Raw genomic sequence first — 22,351 nt, forward strand, 5'->3', positions numbered from 1 at the left:
TGCTCATCTTTGTTTAAGCTTACCAGTAGCAATGTTACAAATCGCACAGACCAGAAATGTCGATTTTGAGTCATCCGAAATTGCTAACTTTCATTAAACCCCAACAATTGTATCATTAGAAGCACGACTTGCATCGAATGTTGAACCTATGATATGGGTTTAAATCTTTGTTGGGCCATATAGTGTGCGGTTTGTATGTTCTCCTAATCCATGAGAGGGTTTTCCCCAGATACTCTAGCTTCTTCCACAATATATCGCATGTTAATTGAGGACTGTTAACTGATATGTTCCCTGTGATTGTCTGGCAGTTAATCTATCAGTCTAAAGCAATACAAAAGATGGGTAGACAGAACAGTTGTAGTTTATGTGTAATAAATATAAAATTACAATGGCACTCAAAACTTTGGAAACACCATCAAATTCAGTGTTTTATTATTTGAAAATTTCATGTTTTTAATGGCTCATCAACAATATGGCAAAATATTGATAGATTTACTTGGCAGAAAAAAAAAAGGTCATCAAAACAGGACAAGTTTTTTTTAGATCACCTAGAAGTAGGTAGCTTTGCCTGGATAACAGCATCTTTTTTCAGTATGTTCTCAGTAATCTTAATGAAGTGGATGATTCTTTATGAGTAAGATGATAGTTCATTGCTTTGAATAATCAGGAAAAGCGTGAATTCCTTACTGCGTTAGAGAACATTTGAATTTGAAGGTGTATTCAAATTTTTGACCTGTAATGTACAAACAAATGGGCTGAATCAGTGCCACTTGCTTTTAGGTAGATCAACCACTGTCCAATGGGATGGTCCACATTTTGGGAGAAAAGCAGAGAAATAGCAGCTGTTTTTTTTTTTTTTTTTTTTTTTTTTTTTTTTACAGAGTCTGGTGAAATAATGACGGAAAATCAAAAAAGAGACATGTATGTACAGTATGTAACATATACTGTGAAAGAGGATAAGCGGCTATAGAAAATGGATGTATGGAAGAAGTAAACACTGCACATATCAAAGAAAGAAAAACATCTCCGTATCCAAGTCTTCTTTGCTTGGTCTTAAAAAATGTGGAGCTAAAGGTCATCAAAGGGGAAGAAGAGTGAGAATGTCACATTCTTATTTCCACTTCTCATTGTCCCTTTGCTGAGGCCTGATATGTTTTGCCAGCAAACCACCTCGCAGTCATGTCATTACTATGCTGTCAAAGCGGTGTCAGACTGTGGGGTTGGAGTGAGTAATGGGACTGAGGTCACCATCTGTGGTACATGATATGACAGGGCTGCAGGAGACCAAGTCAAGTGAGCAGCTTTATGACAGGAGGCTGAAGCCGGCGATGACTCCGGCTCTCACATACATGTCGGCAAGATTGAATTCTCCAACCGCAGATTTTCCATTTGAGTCAAAAGCGGCAGGTATTAGTCATCAAGGTACACGTGTCCACCATTTTGCGATTGAAAGTCACTATATTATACGTGACCGATATTTTACTGTAACAAGAACTGTCTGCAACGAGCAGCGACTGAAAAACAGGGCGGTTATTTTATATAACTTTAAAAGAAGACCTTGGGTCCTTTAATGAAAAGGGGTCAGCACTTGTTGTGTGATGAACTCCTGCGATGCAGTGTTTCCCAACCAGGAGTAAGTTCGCGCATTGCTAGGGATATGTAAAAACTAATTACAGCTCAGATGTTTGATGAAAATATGCATACCGTGGTTTGGAATATAATTGAACTTGCTCTTTTTTTTAGTTCAATCTTAAAACTGCTTTAGGTAAATGAAATGAAAACATTATATATACCTAGGGCAGATTTATTCTTTATTGTTATTCATTGACATACACACCACTAGAATGGGAGAATGTTACTTGATTAGATATTGTAAAGCTAAGTAGATGTACCATGCATTGTAATAAAAAAGTAAAATATCAAAATAATTTCAAATCCATCATTCTTCCTGATATATGTCAGCATTCATAGATTGATTGAAAACCCACATTGTTTGGACATTGGCAGGTATTAAAATTTAATGCAATGATGAACTTTTTCTCTCTAAGTATGAACGTCCGACTGCATTTGAATGTGCCACGTTAGGAGCTAGCGCTAACGCTGGAGACTTGCGCTGTATCATACGTTGACAGAGTAATAGACCAGCAGGTTTTTTGCAACTGTAATGACTTCTTTTTAATAGTGGTGTGTTGTATTAGTTGGTGAAGTGATGTAAATAAAAATGAGTCACAAGCACTTAAGTTAGCTACTTTGTGAACACAGCTATGGTGGCCAACTTCAAAATAAAAGTGCTCCAGGGCTATTGCATTGTTAGCCATGTATTATTCGGTGTGCTTATTTTGAAGTTGGCCTTCACAACATCATTGCCGTGTGACACGATGGTGCATTTTCTTTGGTAGGTCTTTTTTACATAATGCGCATTACGTAAATAAATATATAAAGATTGTTATCCATGTACGTGCTATTTAAAACATTTTTTTTTTTTTTATCAGCACACACTGTACAATTAGACATCTTTCCGGGTCAGATGGTCGTAGTGTCTAGCTTTCGAGAAATTTGGGGTGGCGGTTTGTATTCAGGAGCGGTGGACCACTACCCCTCATCATCCATCAAATAATCTCAAGTGAAAAAAATGAGAAGAAAAAAGGAACATTATTGAAATAGAGACAAACAAGTCAAAGCTTTACCTTTGACAATGAGTTCCGCAAAGTTGGAGACCCCTGATCCCCGAGAGGACTGCGTGATGCAGCGGTAAAGGTCTTGATCTGACCTCTGGACACTGTCGAGTTGGAATGATACCACAAAACGCCGGTGACTCAAGTGCTTGACCGACGCGCCGGTTAAAATCTCCCCATTGTGTCTCTGGAAGACAGGAAGGGACCAGGTCAGATAAAACAGCATGCAAGAGCCATGACAGCCACGTTTGCAAAGTTTACTTCACATTTTGACTTCTTTCTCAAAACTGAATGCAGAAGAGATCTAGTAGACAAGTACTTAGCACGATAATGTTTAGACCATGCAACAACAACCTCAGTAAATATCTCCTTAACATATGTATCTGCAAAAAGTAAGAAAATGCAGTAGTGAAGTGAAGATGCTCTAATTTCCTTTCCTCCCCCGTTTGTTCCAAAAGTGTATCTTGAATCGACATTTGCCATGTCTGTGTTTAGAATGAGAATACAAGTAAATGGGGAAATTTGTTCTGACCTCCTACAGAGTAAATGTCTGTACCTTTCAAATGCCGTTGTCATGGTGTAGAACGTAAACTATACTTTAATGGCCAGCAACTAAGCTCCAGCAAATTACTTGACAACCACAGATTACATGATAGATTTTATAAAACTAACTGGTTCTTACCATGACAGAAAAACTAAAGGAGTATATTCATGATGAATAGCAATAGTGAGACAATGTTTAAAAAATAGACTTGTATATTAGTTGTTAAATCGGTAGTAAAAACCATTGTCCAATCTAATTAGAGTGGCAATGGCATTCCTCTAATTTAATGCTCACAAAACATCATTGATCCGGATGGTGCGAATTCACTCATTAGACAATTAGGCATGCTTAATTAAAAGTGAACATAATCCCCTTAAGACATTAGTAATTAGTGATGCGCCGAAAGTGCCACACTTTTGTTAAATTGGTCACGATGAGAAGATAAAAATTAAAATGAGACATTGTTCTCAAAGAGAGAAATTGTCGACTGAATGCTTGTATACTAATCTTTCAGTTGTGCTAGCATTGGCGCGTGAGCATGTTGAGAACAGCAGAAACATTTGGGTTTTGCTTCTTTTGCAGTTATACTTAAGCCCGAGACCACACAAACCACAGGACAAACATGAAGCCAGTCATTGAGGTTACACTGAGAAAAATCTTGTGACCACAAGAAATCAAAAACCCATTTTTCTGCGCAATCAGTCAGACAACGTTCGCAGCCTTTTACACTCTGTGTGGCTTCCATACTGTTAGCCAATATTTAATTAGTAAAATTTAAGTACAGATTGCTGTACAGCTGATACTATGCACTCAAATAAAAAGTTTCTTTGTGTTGTGATGTGACGGATCAATAATGGCATTTCAGAAACATTGATTACAACCTTTGTAACCTTGTAAGTGTAAGGTCAAGCGTACAAAGCACTTGTGCATGGTAATAGATAAAAGCTTTGGTACCTTTAGGGCAAAAGAAAACTATTTCAAATTGTTACTACTACTTTTGCCACCAGGGCTGAATAACAGCAAAGCTTGTTATTTCCAAAGTCAGCCATGTTATAAACAAATGTTGTGAAAAGTATGTTTTTATTGAATATGGGCAATATTTTTCTGTTTTTTTTTAACCATGCATACAGCAATAAAAAAAAATGTAAAAGCTTCAATTTGGAATCCAAGTCCAACCGGCTACAGTCAATTCATCCCTGGATAAATGAATCACTCACCTCCAGTAGAAATTTCTCAGCCTCGGAAGCCTTTCCAGCAGCCACGCATTGAAAAGTTGCATTTTGTGCCGCGTTGACCTCCTCATCTCCAAGCCTGGAGAAATGTGGCGCCTTATCTAAGAAGGCGTATGGAGGAGAGAGAAGGAAGAATTACCTTTCGGCCACTCACTACGCCAGCCTGCCACAGAGGACACATTCTTATCAAGGCTCGAACACAGTCATTTTTGGTTTGCGAGAACGAATCGGTCTGTTCCGTGTTGCTTTCCTTTGCCTCAGTACGGAACTGTTTGTGCGTACAGCAAACAACTTGTTTTAATTCAAGAGGATTTTTCTGTGTGTCATTGAAACGTTGAACACATCAAGAAATAAATGTTGGGTCTCAAAAATTAAACGATTGTTTGAAAATGAATTGATAATTGAGGGATTGAGAATTATTTTTCCTGATCAATTAATCTTTTAGATACAGTTTTAATTTTAATTGTCCTAATCCTCAGAATTTAAGCTTCTGAATTTTATTTATACTACTACTTATTCTATACTAAGTGTGCATTTAAATTGGATGTGTTCAATCAGAAAATCATATATATGTTTATTGATGAGCAAAAACACATTTTGCGCCTGAAGATTTGTTTTGATTTGATTTAAATATTTATTTTTATTTAGCATGGCACATGTTTTTACTGTACCAAATGATGTATTATATATTTCATTTGAAAAAATAAAACTTTATAATGTAAAAAAATAACTATTTAGCAAAAAAGACTTTAAAATGATGTATTTTAGAGCTGTAATTTCAATACCATGATATATGACCATATCGTGAAAGGTATGTCAATTCAATAAAAAATGTCACTAAGACGTGAATAAAAAGTCTACTCCTGTGTATACGTGCGGTGATTTGTAAGAGAACATAACATTTTAAATCAAGGGCAATCTATTCAGAGCAGAGTGTGGGAGTGAACGTGTGAAGGAAAAGCCAGCGAAAGCGTCAATCCTCCACGTTTTGACTAATAATGTCCTGGCATGCTGAGCTGAGCTGCCAATGAATCAGTGTGGGTGTAACCCTCTCACCCAATTCCACGATTAACAAGTGAGCAGAAAAGAGAAGGCCTGGCAGAACCAAATCAGCGTATAAGTTCCGCCGTACGGCTTGCCATGTCTGAGAAATCGGGTAGGATGTGTGTAGTTGTCACTCCCGATGACTGACAGGAAAAGATGGCAGAGCAACAGTGAAGGTGAAGCATAAGGGAGACGCTAACATTTTTTATTTTTTTTTTGCTTCCGCATTCACCACTGTGCACTCTATAGCAGATCAAGAATATGGTGACTTGTTGATCTTGTGTGTGCACAATAGACAATGATAGCAAGCACATTTCTCCAGAGCAGGTAAATAGCATCATAAGTAATAAGCTTAAAAAAGAGACCTTGAGAGGCTGGCAGAAACTCTCGATAAGCTGACAATCTTGTCTTTAGACCAATTACAGCTAAAAAAAAAAAAAAAACAGCAACCTCTGCGATACACCTCAAGCTTTACACTGATGATTGAGAAAATTTCAGATAACCATCAATACAGGAAGAAAGGATTTTTGTACTATGCAATTATCATTCTAGGAATAAAGAATATCCCCCCATTATTAATGTTTAAACAGAACAGAAAAGCAGCAAAACCTCAGTCATGGAGAGAAGCATCTAATGTAATTGTAAATGTATATATTATTTCTATTAAACTTTTTGGCAAAAAAAAAAAAAAAGTCCACACTGGACTTGGCTCCCATCCTGTTGATGTGCGGTTGGTTTACTTCAGCTGTCATTTAAGTACAAATGAGTCAGATCTGTATAAATTGTGCTTCACGCTGATGTCTGTGAAGCTGTTAAATCCAATAAATACTGAATATAATTTTTTTCCCAAAATGACAAGCTCTTCAAATCGAGACAACTTACAGCAAGTGGCATCAAGAGTGTTGTGGTTGACATACCTGTAGCTCCATTGTCCATACGCCATTCCTAGTCAAAGCCCGATTTCGCTCAGCCCTGCATTTCTGTCTAAGGCGTATCTCATCATTGAGTATAATGGCATAGGCTCTAAAGCCAAATTCACCTAAAAATGTGGTGCAGGACACTATTCCCAACCATTGTCCTGTGAGACATTACCTCATTCACAGTTAAAATGGATTTTTGACTTATGTAGCTGTTACTGACAATGAATGAGTTTTAACATATTTAAGCCAACTACGGTAGTGAATGAGTTAATGTGCCATCAGACATTATTAGGTGTGCTGCGGGAAACTATTCAAACTCACTTAATTCAGCCTTTTGTATTTACAGCAAATAATGTGCTGTATTTTTGTTAGTCTACCTATGCCACGCATATAAAGTGACAGACAGGACAATTAAACCATCTGTGCGATGGTAGAAAGTTGCAATTTGCCTGTGTAGCAACCTCTTGTCATGTAATAATAATATAATAGCATACAGAATGTACTTTGAAACCACATTGAAGCCAAATTGAGAACAAAAAGAGAGAGAAAAAAAAAAAATTTTTAGCAATGTGGGAAACATGGAAGCCCAGGATGTTTATCAAATTCCCTGCCAGCCCAATAAAAATGAAACTCTGACATCTATAGTCATCAATGGCAGTAAAGGATTTACATGGCACCGGAAGGCGCACACCTGAGCCTTCAGTAACTAGACCAAGACCATGAATAAAAAATAGAACATTAACCAAGGTCATTTTCGGCTGTTGAAAATTGTACCTGTAAACTGAATAGATCCTAAAGTGAGTCATTTGTGAAGGTATCATTCAATTCCCCCGCTGGGTTTAACCAAGCCGATTTTGATTGTCTTGGTGTACTTCTTGATAGTGATGGCGACATAATAAAATCGACACTTTAAGTCAATCCAAGCAGGGGTTCGGTAGCTACGGTGCCCTGTCCAAGCCGTGGCTCCCAAACCACTACTGACCTAAAATTTTAAATTACAGTAAGTGCTGCACCATCGCCATCAATCACAATCACCATCACTACCACAAAAAGGCTTGGTTTTCAGATTTTCAGATTTTGAGGGTGAGTTGGCACGGAATGACCCAAAGTGAACTTTTACCTTGACATTGATTTTCTGACGTTTTCGATTGGAAAAATCTCATTATCGAAGCACCAATGTAAAATGTGTGCTTTGGCTTAATGATGACAGGGAACCATTGGTAGAGGAAATGATTGAAAAATAATGATGATTGGAAAGTTCGAAAAATCCAAAGTCTAATTACGAAAGTTTGGGAAAGAACAAATGCTAAGTTATTTACACAGAAGTGAACTTGATGAGCATTTTCATAGTGACTTTTCCCTCCCCTCGGATTTCATCTTACTTCTCTCACTCACACTGCGTGCTGCCAAATACTGCTTACTGGATGTGCGCCACATTGTGAGATGTGCACAGGTCTTGATGAGATTCTTAACTGTATAATTGCCACAGTGGGAGCCTTCAAAAGACCATCTGTGGTCACAGAGAGGAACGAGGAGTGGGCACTCCAGTAGGAGCATGCCTCGAGACTGTAAACCAGGCTGTTGTTGTTTTTGTTTGATAAAAAGAAAAGTGCGACCCAGTGTCGGTTTATCATGATCACCAACAATAATGAGTGATACCATTGAATCCTAGAACCTTTCAGTGCAGTTCACCTCAAAGCATTGCCAAGCACAGTTGATGAATGTGCATGCGCTGGCAAGAGCTCACACATTCAGCAAAACAGACACAGTGACCCTGAGAGACTACGTCCGGGCCCAAGGGTCTGAATGAATGTTTCACACAAAGTCCCCATGGGCTAGCAACATAGTGAGCTGGTGCCTTTACTTCCTCTCCTAGGGCACAAAAAGCCACCAACTGTAAGGAGACTTTTTATATATATATATATATATATATATATATATATATGAAATCCTTCAAAGAGATGTATGACCTAAAGCTCTCAACACTGACATCCAAACAAGAGATCATGAAAGTGAGCGTCTTTCACCGTCACACTCGGCCTTCAAAAATGTTTTAATAGCAGTATCCCTCAGGATAACCAGGATGATCAACCGTGACTTTTCTTCATCCTATTTATGTTTCATGGTGCTTTGAAGTGTATAAAACCGTTAAATCTTTTTCTTTTTTTTTTTTCCTACAGCAACCTTCTGTATTTGCAACAAATTGTCAGAGGTGTCACTTACAGCAGGGATAGTTGAGCACCATGATGTCATCGATAGCAATGTATCCTTGTTGTTCCGTAGAAACAGTAGCCTCAATCAGTACCTGCAAAAAGTGAAACATGACAGCAAGATGAGCAGGTTTTAATAAAACCCCAGGCATATTTATAATGGAGTGACAGCCATTCTCAATGCACAATTGACAACTCGCATTCAACATTACTCTGTTCTCTTTTGCTTAGGGTGACCAGCATTTCAAAGTTAAAAACAAGTACCCCACAATTTTGCTGAAAATCAAGCCAACGATACATTCTAACAAGCACCCACTTCAGTAAGTAATTGATCATTGAACGCTAGCACTTTTTTCCTGGCACAATATTTTTCATACAACTGAATTCAATCGGCAGAATATTCCCACACTGGAAACGCCGCCAGAGTCACTTAGATCGCATTCAGTCTGACTACATTTTCTATGATTCTCCGATACGGAAGCAGAAAGCAGTTCTAGTTCTGTTATGCCGCAAACATGTATGCGAAAGTAATTTAACGGTTGTTGTTTTTTGGGTTTTTTTGTTTTTTCAATTGAATTCTCACAAAGATCGCAATGACAATTTTGTGACTGACATACCCGTAGCCCAAACACTTGGCTTGCTGACTGAAGTTAAAAACACACACGCAAACACACACAACAAAAAAAAGAACGGGACGCGGGGACAAGTCTTGCTTAAAAGTGGGATGAAACTGGCTAGCAAAAATCTGTCGGGACTCATAACGCAAGGCTCAAAACCGGGACGTCTGGTTCCCCTACTTTGTGCGGCAGAGACATTAATTACAAACAACCCTATTAAAACTTTGTAGTACATCTGTTGACACCAAACAAGCCAGAAGATAAAAAATAGAAGAAACAAACAAGCCAGAGAACAGAGATGGATAAGTTTTGCCTGAGTCCGCAGGGCCAAGGGAAATAATAGCTTTATCAGCAAGCACACAATGTGGCGCATGAGTCATTTTACATCCTGAGCAAAGGCTGCTGTGAAACCATAACAGCATATCGTGCAGCTGCGCAGGGCCGCAAGACGCAAGGGAGGACAAACGTCTGTACTATCCTATGGAACAATAAGCTATGTGAAACCCAATCAATATCAAATCACCATCCTCAATAATGGTGCGAGTTATGAGACACGAGGGTGAGCTTTGTTTTTCAAAAGCCAAGGACAACGTTCCATTTGTGCGTTTGATCGAAAGCCTTGCTTTGATATATTGTTTTTCATAATCCTCTGACCAAAAGATTACATTGTGGCTACTATCACTGATTTTTGACTTTTACTGTGCTCTCATAGGCACAGCCAACTACGCGCCATATGTGTGGGGCGCCTGTCATAAACTAGAGCCCAATCTGCTCAGGTATATACAGTCATAAAATCTTCACATAAAACCAATTAAGTTTTTTACCATCCCTAAATTCTGCATCAGTCACTGAGAATAAGACTGTAAAGCCAAACTCATTTGAATGAGCTTTTCAAATTCATCTTTCAGTTTGAAGAGAATGGATGTCACTGAACTAAAAAATAAATAAATACACAAAAACACTGAGTTTGGCGCTATTCAACTGTTCTATCTTATCTAGCTTATGACCCAAGGCATGTCATGTGTCATGTGATATTGAGCTGTTTGTAACCTGCAATGAGCCAATTTCTGTACATAGAAGTGGAGCGTTGTCTAAAAACAAAATTATTTGTGCCATATTCAACCCAAATTGTATTAAAATTTCAGGCATGAAACGTGGAAACACACAATAATGAGATCATGAGAAAAGGTTCCAGAAAGATAAGTGGCTGAAATCAGAAGGAAAATCCAATTTGAAAAGAATTTGCTCTGTGTACGCAGGGTCAAAAGAATTAATGGAGGGAAAAGTCTTTTGATCCAGAGCACACCCAGACTCCAATTAATTAAATAACACATTTATATTCAGACTTTAGATGATCAGGATTTTGGGGGCCCTTCACGAGCACCCGTCAGCGAGTTTAAACATAACCGACTAAACAAAACTAAAATAACCAATCACTGATCCGATAACGACATGAGGCATGTCTATTTAAATAACTTACTGAATTAAAGTACTGCACATACTAGAATACTATTTGTGGAGTATCAAAATATATAGACAGTATATATATATATATATATATATATATATATATATATATATATATATATATATATATAAAAATAAAAGAAATAATTTTTTTGCCATGCCTAAACCTGACAAAGATGCACAGATAAAAACATCAATGACCTTTAGAAGGCATGCAAGAACTGGCTAGATGTCAAATTCAAGTTTGGTAAGGTGAAACAAAAACAACGTGAGAGAAATAACAAATGCAACATCTTACTGTAGGTAAATTACTATAATGTTATAAATGAATTCAATCTGCAAATAAGGAAGTGATGCTACAAAAAGACTAGTGAAAATGAAAGATATGATGTCGCCATTCAAAACCTTCACACAAAATATAATATACGGAACAGAACAATGGCATAACCGATCGCTCGGAAAATTACGGTCGATCACTCATCATGCATTACATAGGAAATATCGATCACGATCAAGCCGATCAGATTAGCATAAAGTCTACTCTATATCATTTTTAATGTTATTTTACTCGTAGAGTTCAGTTTGTTTTTCTGTTCATAGAACCATTGCAACTACCGCAATGTTTCACAGAAAAGATTACCATTATTATTGTCACAATCCATCAAATTTTACATGCTCCGCCTTCCTCACAGAACATACAATTTACAGAGAGTAAAAGTCATCATGTTTCAAAACTAAATCGCTGTTGGAAACTTGACACCATGCCATTAGACTGAAATCCAAATTAGCCTGAAAGCCTAATTTGGTTAATTCATGCAAAAGAAAAGATTAAAAAAATGATTTTCATGTCTAATTGAAGCTATTTTTCCTCACTGCAAAGTAGCTTGATTGTTCGGAAACCTCAGCAACCTCCAAATTGTTATTCAAAGCCTCTTTGCCAGTGGGATAAATAATCATACGCCTGTGTTACGATCTGATAACTTATTTGACTCTCTACTAAAATAAAAGCGGAGAACATCAACTAATAAAGCAAAAGTTAAAAATGATTGATCAAAATAACACATCAATGTTGGCTTTTAGAATGAGCTTTTAGTTACAGTTTGCATACACATGAAGAGAGGTTTTCAAGGCCCAAAAAATAAAATTCTTTTTTGACTTTTCAGACCTTAGACACAGGGTCTTTCACCCAACATTAGACCTGCCATAGATATACCGCTCACTAAATATAATAGACGAAAGGTCATGTGCCAAACTCAATCTGCTCAGGCAGAAAATGCCAGAGGGTAGAAGACAGTGCAGTGAACACAGTCTAAAACCCTCAGTTTGTATTTGCTGAAGGGCTTTTTCGTAGCCACAGGTTCAGCGTGGAGAAAGAAACATTTTCAGACTTAGCTGACATGAATTTAATCACCTACAAATCTTTGACAGCAACTTTTTGACTGAAGGAGCCACAAGTAGATGTTACTGCGATAAGATGTGATGCAAAGACAACTGTTTATCACAGAACAATAACCCGGTGTGATTTTTCGTCAATTTTAATGCATTTGCTCAAATAGCGGCCTCACTTATGACATGTTTTCTTCGTTATTCGCCAGGTCCGCTTGAACAAATAAATCCTCTCCCTAAATTGATGCCCTCTTTCACCCAGCAAACAAAAAACAAGTGTAGCAGTTTGTAGCAGTAATTACCTCTCTTATCATCACACTTCCAAACAGCAATACAATTTGGTATGCTACGACTCCTTCAACCCATTTAACTTATAAAACACTTTCAAAACATCCACTTCCATAACAAAGAGCGGTACGAAGATAAAAATCAAATAAACTATAAAACAAGTTAAAAACAATAAACAAAAAAAGTGCAGTGTATCATGTGGAGTTGAAAACCAAAGAATAAAAATAAATTGGAAATAGGCATGCTTCTCCAATTTTCTCTCAAATTGTCGGGTAGTTTCTACAGTCCACTAAACAAACATCTTTGGCTATTAGGGAAGATAGTTTCCTTCCTGATAAGAAGAGGCAGTTGCCTTTCTTTATGAGGCGGACCCTCGATGAAGCTAACTAATGTTAAGTAATGAAGGGGAAAAAAACATGAGGGCTCAACTGAATTATTCAATCTGACGCCATGGGGGGTTATCAGACAAAATGAAAACACATTAACTAGTGAAAACACAAAAAATGGAAAAAAAAATACAATGCATTCCAACCTCAAAATAGTTTTTTAAGTTACATCCAACTTTGATATCACCTGAACAACTTACTTATAAATTGAAATTGTAAATCCATGGCTGTATATCAGTGAAGAATGCATGAAGTGACATCCCCAATGTACGAGGGGTGGGTACTTTGACTCTCTCCCAATTCAATTTGACTCAGATTTAGGTATATGAGTGAATTCAGAAGTTATTACAGATTCAAGACATGTAGAATCAAAATTATTTGATTAACAATGTTTCGGCTTCAAGCTATAGGTGTGCAAAGCATCGTCATGATTTACTCCCGTCTGCTTTCTGAGATACATAAAATGACAAACTGAGACATTAAAAAGGCCTTTTTTTTTAACACTGATTTAAGTATGGATTGTAGGGACGGTGCTTTTTTCCACTAAACATTTCAAATATATTCATATACGGTATCAACGTAATTAAGCCCTCATCATTCTTATTACATGTCCGCTTTAATAGATCGAGAGAAAGACCACATTGTTTAAATATTTGCAGTTACTAATGTTTAATGCATATATGGACCTGAGTTTGAAATGTCAGACTCCATTTGAATCCACTACGTACTGTAGTTAGCTGCTAACGCTAATGCTGATTACTTGTGCCGTAAGACAGCGTAATTGACTACCCGTTTCTTAGTGTCCTTAAAGAGCAACTGATTAGGATTTTTAAAAAGCGGTATGTTGATGGTGGTAGAGAAAAAAAACCTCACGTTTGCTATAGGGTGGAAATCCTTTATTTGACAAGTCTGAAAAGAGCATGTGAAGGTAGCAACTTATGGCTACAAACAAGCAAATCAAGAAGCAATAGTTAACTTGCAAGATTAAAAAAAATAAATAGAAAAAATAAAACGTTTTCTAAACTTCCATAAACATACCAAACTCCGTTTGTGTAAAGTTGTGCATGCTTCATTTCCAATGGGTGACTACATACAGTATTCAGTTTAACTTTTAAGTGAATGATAGAATCAGGACTCAAACAGAAATGTATATTTGTCCACATGTTACAGTGCCAATCAACAGAAGGAAAGTGATTGCTGTTTTCGTCTTGATGACAATAGCACAGAGAAGGGAAACCAAACATTTTTAGGCTCATTCAATCATCAAAGGAGAAGAAATGTGGAGTCTGTGAGAAGTGTTTTTTTCTTTGCAAATCTGGATAACATCAGGTTCTTATTCCTGTTTGGTGCTTTCTGAACTGTGGAAGTGCGGTGCACGGCAGCGCAGCAGATCTTTTAAGTACTGCATAAAGTTGACGGACCGCGGCACAGCAACATAACATGATGCAGCGCATTGGTGGTCCCATGTTATCCTATCCTGGGAACACTATTCTATTTGTTTGTTTACTGAAGAGGCTTGGACTGGCTGTCCGGGCTGCGAATCATTCTCGTAAGGGTGTGAATGAGATTGTTTATGTTGTCACTCCACAATGACGGAGAATTTATCTCGGACCGAGTCCCGAGGGAATCGCGAAAACCAGAACTGATGGACTTATGAAACCTTTCGAGGACACGGGTTTGAATGCAAAGTCGCTGTGTGCACACAGACAGTGCGCTTAATGTGGGAGTATGACATCGAGGAAGACTTTTAAATGACTGAAGGGGTGAGTACCAAATGCTAGGTCCTGGTGGTGCTGGGGTTCTCAATTAGGCTGTGCTCAAGGATTTTATCCTTTTTTTTTTTTTTGGGACACAGTGATTTCCATTCCTTCATCATTCATTCACCTCTTTGCTGACATTCATTTTGTGTTGCCACTATAGTGTTTGGGGACACCAGAGACACTAGCAAATTATCTGCTTTTCATCAACGGCTTTTTTAACAACTGCTTCCCCGATATGATGCCTTCCTTCATTTGCCTTTATTCGAGCAAACTTGTTTGCGCTCTGAAATTGAAGTACTATCAACAAGTGGAAAGAAGAGAATTGCTCAATGTAAAGCACAGAAAGCGAGGAAACGTTTAACCACGGAGGGAGCCTGTCTGGAGGGCTAGATAACATCTTAAATATTTGATGGGAAGATACTCCTCGTAGTTGAAAGGCCGACCAAGAAGGGGAAGGGTGCATACTATCACAGATACATCTTCTGGTCAAACTTTTCAAGGTGATCTTTATATTTCCACAGAATCATCTAGAAAAATCAATAATACATAGGGAGAAGGAAGACAAGTTTGTAAAGCTCCAGACTACAAATAGGAGAAAATGGTAATATATTTTAAAGTATATTGAATTATGTGGAACTGTTTGTTGGTAAATCATTTCAGTGAGCAATCAAGGTGAAAAAAATTCAATAACTTGACAGCAACCAATAGGTGTGCTGTTGACAACAATAATATAAGAACATTTTGCAGACGTAGCAAGACCTATTAGGTTTTCCAGATATGAACTGATTTTTTGTCAGGCATTGTGGCCAAAATTTGAGTGATAAGCCCTTGCAGTGGCACAATGCATAAGGCCATAGATGTGCTAACAAAACTAGCACTGACATGCAGCAATAATGAACATTTGACAACCTGTATTTAACACAAGCTGGAGAAACACGGGATGACAGCGCAAAAAACACTCGCAGGCATGTTTTTTGACCACAGCAAAAACAAAACAGTTGAGACCATCTTGTGCATTTTATCATCAGACCTTTGGGAATTACTTATGTCTGTATACATAAGATTGCTGCACGGGGGCCAAGGCACACAAGAATAAAACGACTTTAATTATTTTATTTTAATTGTGTTTACTATCTAGTTTTATAAAGCGCAATACTGAAAACAGTGTTTTTTTTTAACAGATTAATGGTATTTTAATCATTTTGAAGCAGGAATGATGGCTTGGGTTACGAGCATGGGGATGTAATGAATTAAACTTGTAAGTCTGGGCACCATTGTAATCAGTGACATTAATAGATGAGTAGAATGACAGTACAGCACATGAAGACATGAATGTGGCGCTGACAAATGCATGTTTTTTTTTTTTTTTATTGCTTGTTCATTTTAGCATGTTTTATTGACCTCATATTATGCTTTTAAATTTCTCAATGAATCCAGTATGTGAGTGCATTGAATTTCATTGTATTTCTGTTCAATGACAATAAAACTAATCTAATGTAAGAATGTTTAAAATAGATTAACAGAGAATACATCCTACCAAACATTTTCCCAGTTGAAGAAGTACTGTATAATCAACTGTGAAACCCTAATTACAGCATAATTTTTCAAATAAGGAGTAGATTAACAAATTCAACAAGAAAAAAACACTTAGAAGGCCATAAATTACTTTTTTTCTCCATATGTTTATGAAATTTAAATCATCATGTCTTGATTGTGGATATTAAAGAAAACAATTGCAGTGGCAATTTCATTTTTCAGACATAACCACAGACTGAAAAAAAATCTTCCACACATCATAAAGTATACTTAAACAACAAACTTGAGTAGGCTACTCTTTTTCGATGGCATGTAAAAGGCTACGAGAAAAAGGATGCAACATGAACTCATGGTAAAAAGCTAAGATCTTGTTATACCACCTTAAAAAAATAAAATAAAAAAAAAAAGAACTGAAAACTACCTGAAGGCAATTTTACAAAAGGTGAATGACAAGAGGTTCCATCTCCACCTCTGTTACACACTTTGCTTGTTTAATGAGATGGTATAGCTCTTTTTGTCAGAAATATAAAGTTATTGTATTGCTGTGAAGAGTGCAAGAACTTGAAAACAAATTTGCAAGCTACTTGGAGCCAGTGCTTTGGAGCCACTTTAATGAGAATTCATGAAAACTGTGTTGCCCCTAGTCCCGGGATTGGTAAGATTTATTCCATCAGGTGCCACTGTTTTTTCTTTTGTAAAGAATAACTATGATGTATTGTACAGTATTCCGGCAGTAAAAGGCTCTGAGGTTTTATAACAGTTGTTCAGGCCTTTTATTATATTTCGGTGTCGCATGGAAGTCCAGCTCAAATGCTCTCTTAGGCCTTATATTGCCCCTGCCCTAAAGCAATCCAGCTGTTTATGGTTATAAGTGTGTGATTTATTTTTTGTTTCCACAGGCTTTGATTGAGGCCATCAAATAGGTATTGATTTATTATGTATTTAATCTGTTATAGTCAGTATTGTAAAACTGCATTGCATTACAGAAAGAGCTGTTTTTAATTTTTTGGTTAACTTACTTGAATAAGGTTGGGCACAAATTGGTGAAAATGCTGTCAGTATTTTACATTGTACTATATTGTGCAACTCTTGCAACACTTGCGTAAGAAGTGTGAGTGTGGCAAACACTGTGTCAAGATCATCTGACCTTTAACAATTTTTGACAGAGAACATTTTATTTCTAATAGCTAGCTAATTTGAGAGCGTATTGTGAAAGTCTACATAACACTTCACAGGGTGGCTAAACCACTGATAGAGCTGTGATGACAACAACAACTGGCTTTTTACAAAATTATGACTGCTGAAGAAAGGAAGATGTCCAAGCTACAATCATTCAAAAACTTTGAAGAAAAATGCAAGTGCAAAAAAAAAAAAAAAAATCCATGGCTTGTGTATTAGACCGATTGAGTTGCTTTATTCAAAGGTGGTAGTGTTTGCCCAGTCTTAAGAGACTTACACTCCTCCTCATATTAATCATCCTCCTCTCATTTGGCAGCCAAGGAAAAATTTTGACTAGCGAGAAACTGTAAGTGGGCTGGGATAAGAGAAAAAGTAATAACAATAAGACCGATTCACAAAACAAAGCCAAACATTTGCCGAGAGGAAACTATAACATGAAAAAAAACTTAGTTGCTGATATTGAGCACCTTTACTTGTTAAAATCATAACCTCTTGAGACATTGCTGAAAATGGCATGTTTTTTTTTTTTTACAAATATATAATTTTTTTGTTTTTAAACATGAATGTGAATAATTACCACCTAACAAAATAAACAAAAAAGAAGCATCCTTTCCACTGATTCATCGTGTGGTTTGAAGTAAAGCTTTCCAATATAAATGTTAATTCCCTTTATAATCCCTTTTGTAATCCTGTACAGACAAACACATTATTTTCAAAAAAGTGTGTGAACATTCACAGAGCCATTACTTGCTGCCGAATGTACACATGAATGGCTGCTAAACTGACCAACAACGGGATTAGTAAAATGCCAAACGTGAAAAGAATATAAAAAGTGATTCAAGTAAAACAAAACGCACACACAGATAAAGGTTACCGCTAGCTCAGTTATAATTTCGCAGTGCACAAACAAATGCAAATTAGTTACATTCTGAGGTGTGAATTTTTGTCTCCAAAGTTTCACTTAAAAAATAATGTAGATCAAAGGTTCATAACAACTACCAAAAATCTGTTATGGGGGGTACAGGTTATGTAGTAAATCAGTAATGTTTATCCAGTAATAATAAAGTGGATATATGTTGGGCTGATGATGTGGTATTAGTGTGTTTAGTACCATCGAGTTTTTATAAGCTGTAAAACTAGGGCTGCCAATAGCAAATATTTTTAAAAATTCATTACCCAAGCAGCCCAACAAAATTATTTTGTTATTATTGGATTGTATTCATTTTTTCAATAATTTACTAAGACTGAACAATTAATCGATGCATATTAATACAGATACAGTGGACCCCCGGTTTACGACGTCACTGGCTTGTGTTTTTTTCACCTTACGATGGCGACCGTGGCGTGGTTTTTTTTGTCCCTCTTTCCTCTATTTTTTTCACACTACGACAAAAACTCCTCCTCAAACATGGCGGTCAGTGTGCATGCGTGACTGCGAGTCGTTCCGCGCTCATACGTCTATACAAGCGTCACTGCTTATGTCACTAGAATGAAGAAAGCTAAGCTTAGCTAGGCCCCCCTCACTATGGAATATGGCTATAACAAGATCTCACAGCACTCAAAGGTAAATAAATCATCTCTATATTTTTTATGATTTATTTAATTGTATACATGTATATTATATGTAAGCAGCACTCACTATAATATTTTGATACAAATTTGTAATATGTATATACAATTTGAATGTTTTTTCACGCATTTGCTGTTTAATATAGGTTTGGATTGCCTGCCATACAGTGAATTCGCGTTACGATCCCATCTGCGGAACGGATTAATCTCGTAAACCTGGGGCCCACTGTACTTAGTCTAATATATTCTACAAATTAGCATTAGTGGGCTAGCAATTACCATTTAAGGTCAACAAACACTAACTACTCTTTAGTTCACATCTACTTACAATGCAAGAGTCGAAGCAATGCAGTGTTTATGCCAGGTCCACTTTGCAATAACACAATATTTTATTTTGTCCATCTTTTTAAATAGGAAACGAGTCCAAACTTGTTATATCAAGCTTTTTGGGGGCGGATTCTATCTCTGTGGCCATCATTGCAATACTGCAAGATACTCCGCAAGAAAAGTCCATCTAGAAAACAGTAGCGCAAACATGGCTTCATCAGAGTTTTGAGGCAGATAGTTTTAGTCAACGTATTTTTAAAGTCAATCCACCCGAGTTGGTCGACTTCCCCATCCCAACCATAGCCAATACTTTATACATTCATAATAGCTTGAGAGCTACGTTGAAACTGTATGCGGACAAAATACCACTTTGCAAACCAGTGATGTCACCTCAACTCAGTATCCACTGAGGCCATCTTCAACAAGACACTCGACACTGTTCAACTCATTCACTGTCATATTTCCAACACAAGAACCACAGCTATTAAAATCTTTAATGAGGGCATGGCAAAGATGGGATGATTCACACTGCTGATGTCATGCTGAGATAAATTAAGTAGTGGATGGAGAATTATTATGATTAAAATAAGATGCCAATTCCCTGACACCTTATTAGCTAGTTTAGGAAGCTCACGAATTCTGTATGGAGGAGCAATTGAGTAGCAGTTTTGCAAACATATTCATACAGAACTCCCAGAAACTATAATAAGAATGTTTTATTATTCATGGAAATATTTATTAAGTGGAAAATATGTTTCTGGTCTGCCATCTAAAGTTAATCCAGCTGACATATTTTTGGTGCACTCAAAGTTGGCAATCCATATAAGACAGCTACTGCGTCCTAAGAAGAAAAAAAATACTAATACATAATTAATTGGTAGTGATTTTCTGCACCCATCATGGAAATGTTGTCAAATGCACATTCTTAGTCATAACCACATTGGTATGCATCTCATGGCATTTGTGTTCCATTTCTGACCTACTACAGTCAAAATAGCAAACAAATCTAATCCAAATCAAGCAAGTCTATCGGAAGGCTATGCGCATGTTTTATCAGTCGCAAAATGTCAACACCCCCCACCAAAATCGAGCGATCAGTCCAAGACACGCAGACCTCTTACCCAGGCTCCGGCTTCCCTGAATAATGCACATTTAACAATGCATATGACCAATTGATAATTCTTTAGAAATGAAATATTGATCTGATCCTCTGACTGAATCGGTATTTGTCCATTCTCTGATGCCAGACGGGACAGGATCCAGCTTCCTGCGGCCCTGAATGGGATAAGCTGTTAAAATAATAGAAGGATGAATATTGATCTGATCCTTTTTGATACTGGCACAGCAGCTAACGTAAACACAAACATCAATAGCGTCTGATTGGCCTGATATGTTGCTGCTCAAATTTGCAAACAGTAGCTTAGGTATTCTCATTTACTCTTCATGAAATACAATCGGCATATCTCCGCAAATATAAGATAAAGCCTTTAATAACACCTCTCATGACACTGTCTCCAGTTCAGACACTGTGTCCTTTTGAATTAAACATGTTTTACATAATACGGACTTCAAGTTTAAAAACAACTTGGAATTTCTGTGTAGACTTGGTTTAGGAAAAAAACAGCATTGTTCACTGTTTACTCCTGTCCATCAGAGACACCATTTACCTCATTGTCAGGCTACAGGATGGGAAAGACTCACTTTAAATCTTGCACCTGTTTGTACAAGGAACTACTATTTACAAAGTGAAGGTCAGTTCTTGCAGGGTTGAACACAATTCAATTAAGTTACAGGCGCTGACAGTTCATGATAAAATGCACACTACTCAACTTAATTGCTTTTTGACAGTTCCACTGAGTTTGCAGAAAAATTAAATTGAATCAAAAGATGGATCTACCTTAGAAGCGCCTGACAAACCATCTGCAAACCAACAGGAAAATCTGTGACACACACTCAGTGCCAGCCAATGAATCAATACTGTAAATAGGCTATAAAGCACGATGAGCATTATTGTAGCTGGCTGTAATTAGGCCTGACAGCGTAAAATGACAGTTGAGTACATATTGTGTATAAATATTGTCGATTTAACTATTGGAGGGACGTCTTTTAGCTGTGAGATATTTGTAGCAAATGATTAGGATCATTTTCAAGCTCCTGCAGAGCTTGCATTTAAACTACCGGTAATCATTTGACTCAGGAAACAACAACAACAACAACAAAAAAGTAGTATCCGAAAAATCTACTAAAGCACTAAATTAATATCTGTATTTCATTTCTTCCAATGACTGCGTGTAGGTTAGAAAACTTGGCAAATCTAGACCAAATCCTCCAATGGTGCATATGACAAAGCCACACAAGTAATTGAATCAGATTCAAGTCAAATGTCAACGAGGTCAAAAAAATCTAATAATCACGGCCATCTTTACCTGATATTCATTTGGCCAGAAGGTGCTGACAGCCAGCTCCATCTGATGCCACTGCTTCCCGTGAGATCCGGACGTGTTCCAAACGGGGTTGCCCAGCGGACCGCCGTTGACACGCACGTAGGCCTTGAGGGCTCCTGGACTGTGGCCATCGCGGCTGTACAGGAAGTAGCTGAACTGGACGCAGTGTGTGTCGTTCTCACTCAAACTCTGCAGCAGCAGCTGAGCGCAATGGCCCGCTGCGTGCTGCGAAGCATTCACCAACATATAAGAACCTAAAATGAGAATGAAAAATAATAATACATCTGTAAATGCGCACCATAATGATAAAACACAGACGTGATGAAATATAAACACATCTTTTGTATTACACCGGGGCCTCTCCAGAGCTGACATGTAAAAGCATGTTATATCTTTATTAGATATAGCCAGAGTACAGTATATAAATCTCAAACAGACTCGGACTATATGTGAAGTTAAACAGCAGACAGGAAAATTTAATGATTCATATTCATATTAATAATTTGTGTTCTCTTTCTAGTAATTTGCGTCCTTGTTTTAAAATATTCATGGATACAATTACGACGTTATGGCAATGTGTTCTCAAACACTTACTTATTGAGAACATCATTAGAGGTTTGGCTTTTACACCAATGCGTGAGCCTCGCACCAAATGAGATGAAGCCATGGAGAAGAAAAAAAAGCAAAAACTCATAGCTTTTCAAACTGATTTGTAGATAACTGCTGGGAGCTTATACGCGATGCAGGAGAGATTTGTGTTAAGCAGA

At 37.3% G+C, this 22,351-nt stretch overlaps 1 protein-coding gene across 1 annotated transcript in view; it reads right to left on the reverse strand.

The window, feature by feature from the left end:
* Positions 1–21,833, reverse strand: part of LOC148405053 (receptor-type tyrosine-protein phosphatase U-like) — a gene marked incomplete at its 3' end in the record, with an annotated part of 58,217 nt that extends 36,384 nt beyond the window's left edge. Inside the window, exons 1-4 of the mRNA XM_088407296.1 lie at positions 21,567–21,833; positions 8,639–8,720; positions 4,437–4,552; positions 2,688–2,862 (exon numbers count right to left, since the gene is read on the reverse strand). Of these exons, the coding sequence (XP_088263422.1) occupies positions 2,688–2,862; positions 4,437–4,552; positions 8,639–8,720; positions 21,567–21,830 (637 nt within the window). The remainder of the gene's footprint in view (positions 1–2,687; positions 2,863–4,436; positions 4,553–8,638; positions 8,721–21,566) is intronic.
* Positions 21,834–22,351: the final 518 nt, after the last annotated feature.

Source organism: Hippichthys cyanospilos, unplaced genomic scaffold (assembly GCF_059441005.1).
Source record: "Hippichthys cyanospilos isolate Australia breed blue-spotted pipefish unplaced genomic scaffold, RoL_Hcya_1.0 HiC_scaffold_73, whole genome shotgun sequence".
Lineage (NCBI taxonomy): Eukaryota > Metazoa > Chordata > Actinopteri > Syngnathiformes > Syngnathidae > Hippichthys > Hippichthys cyanospilos.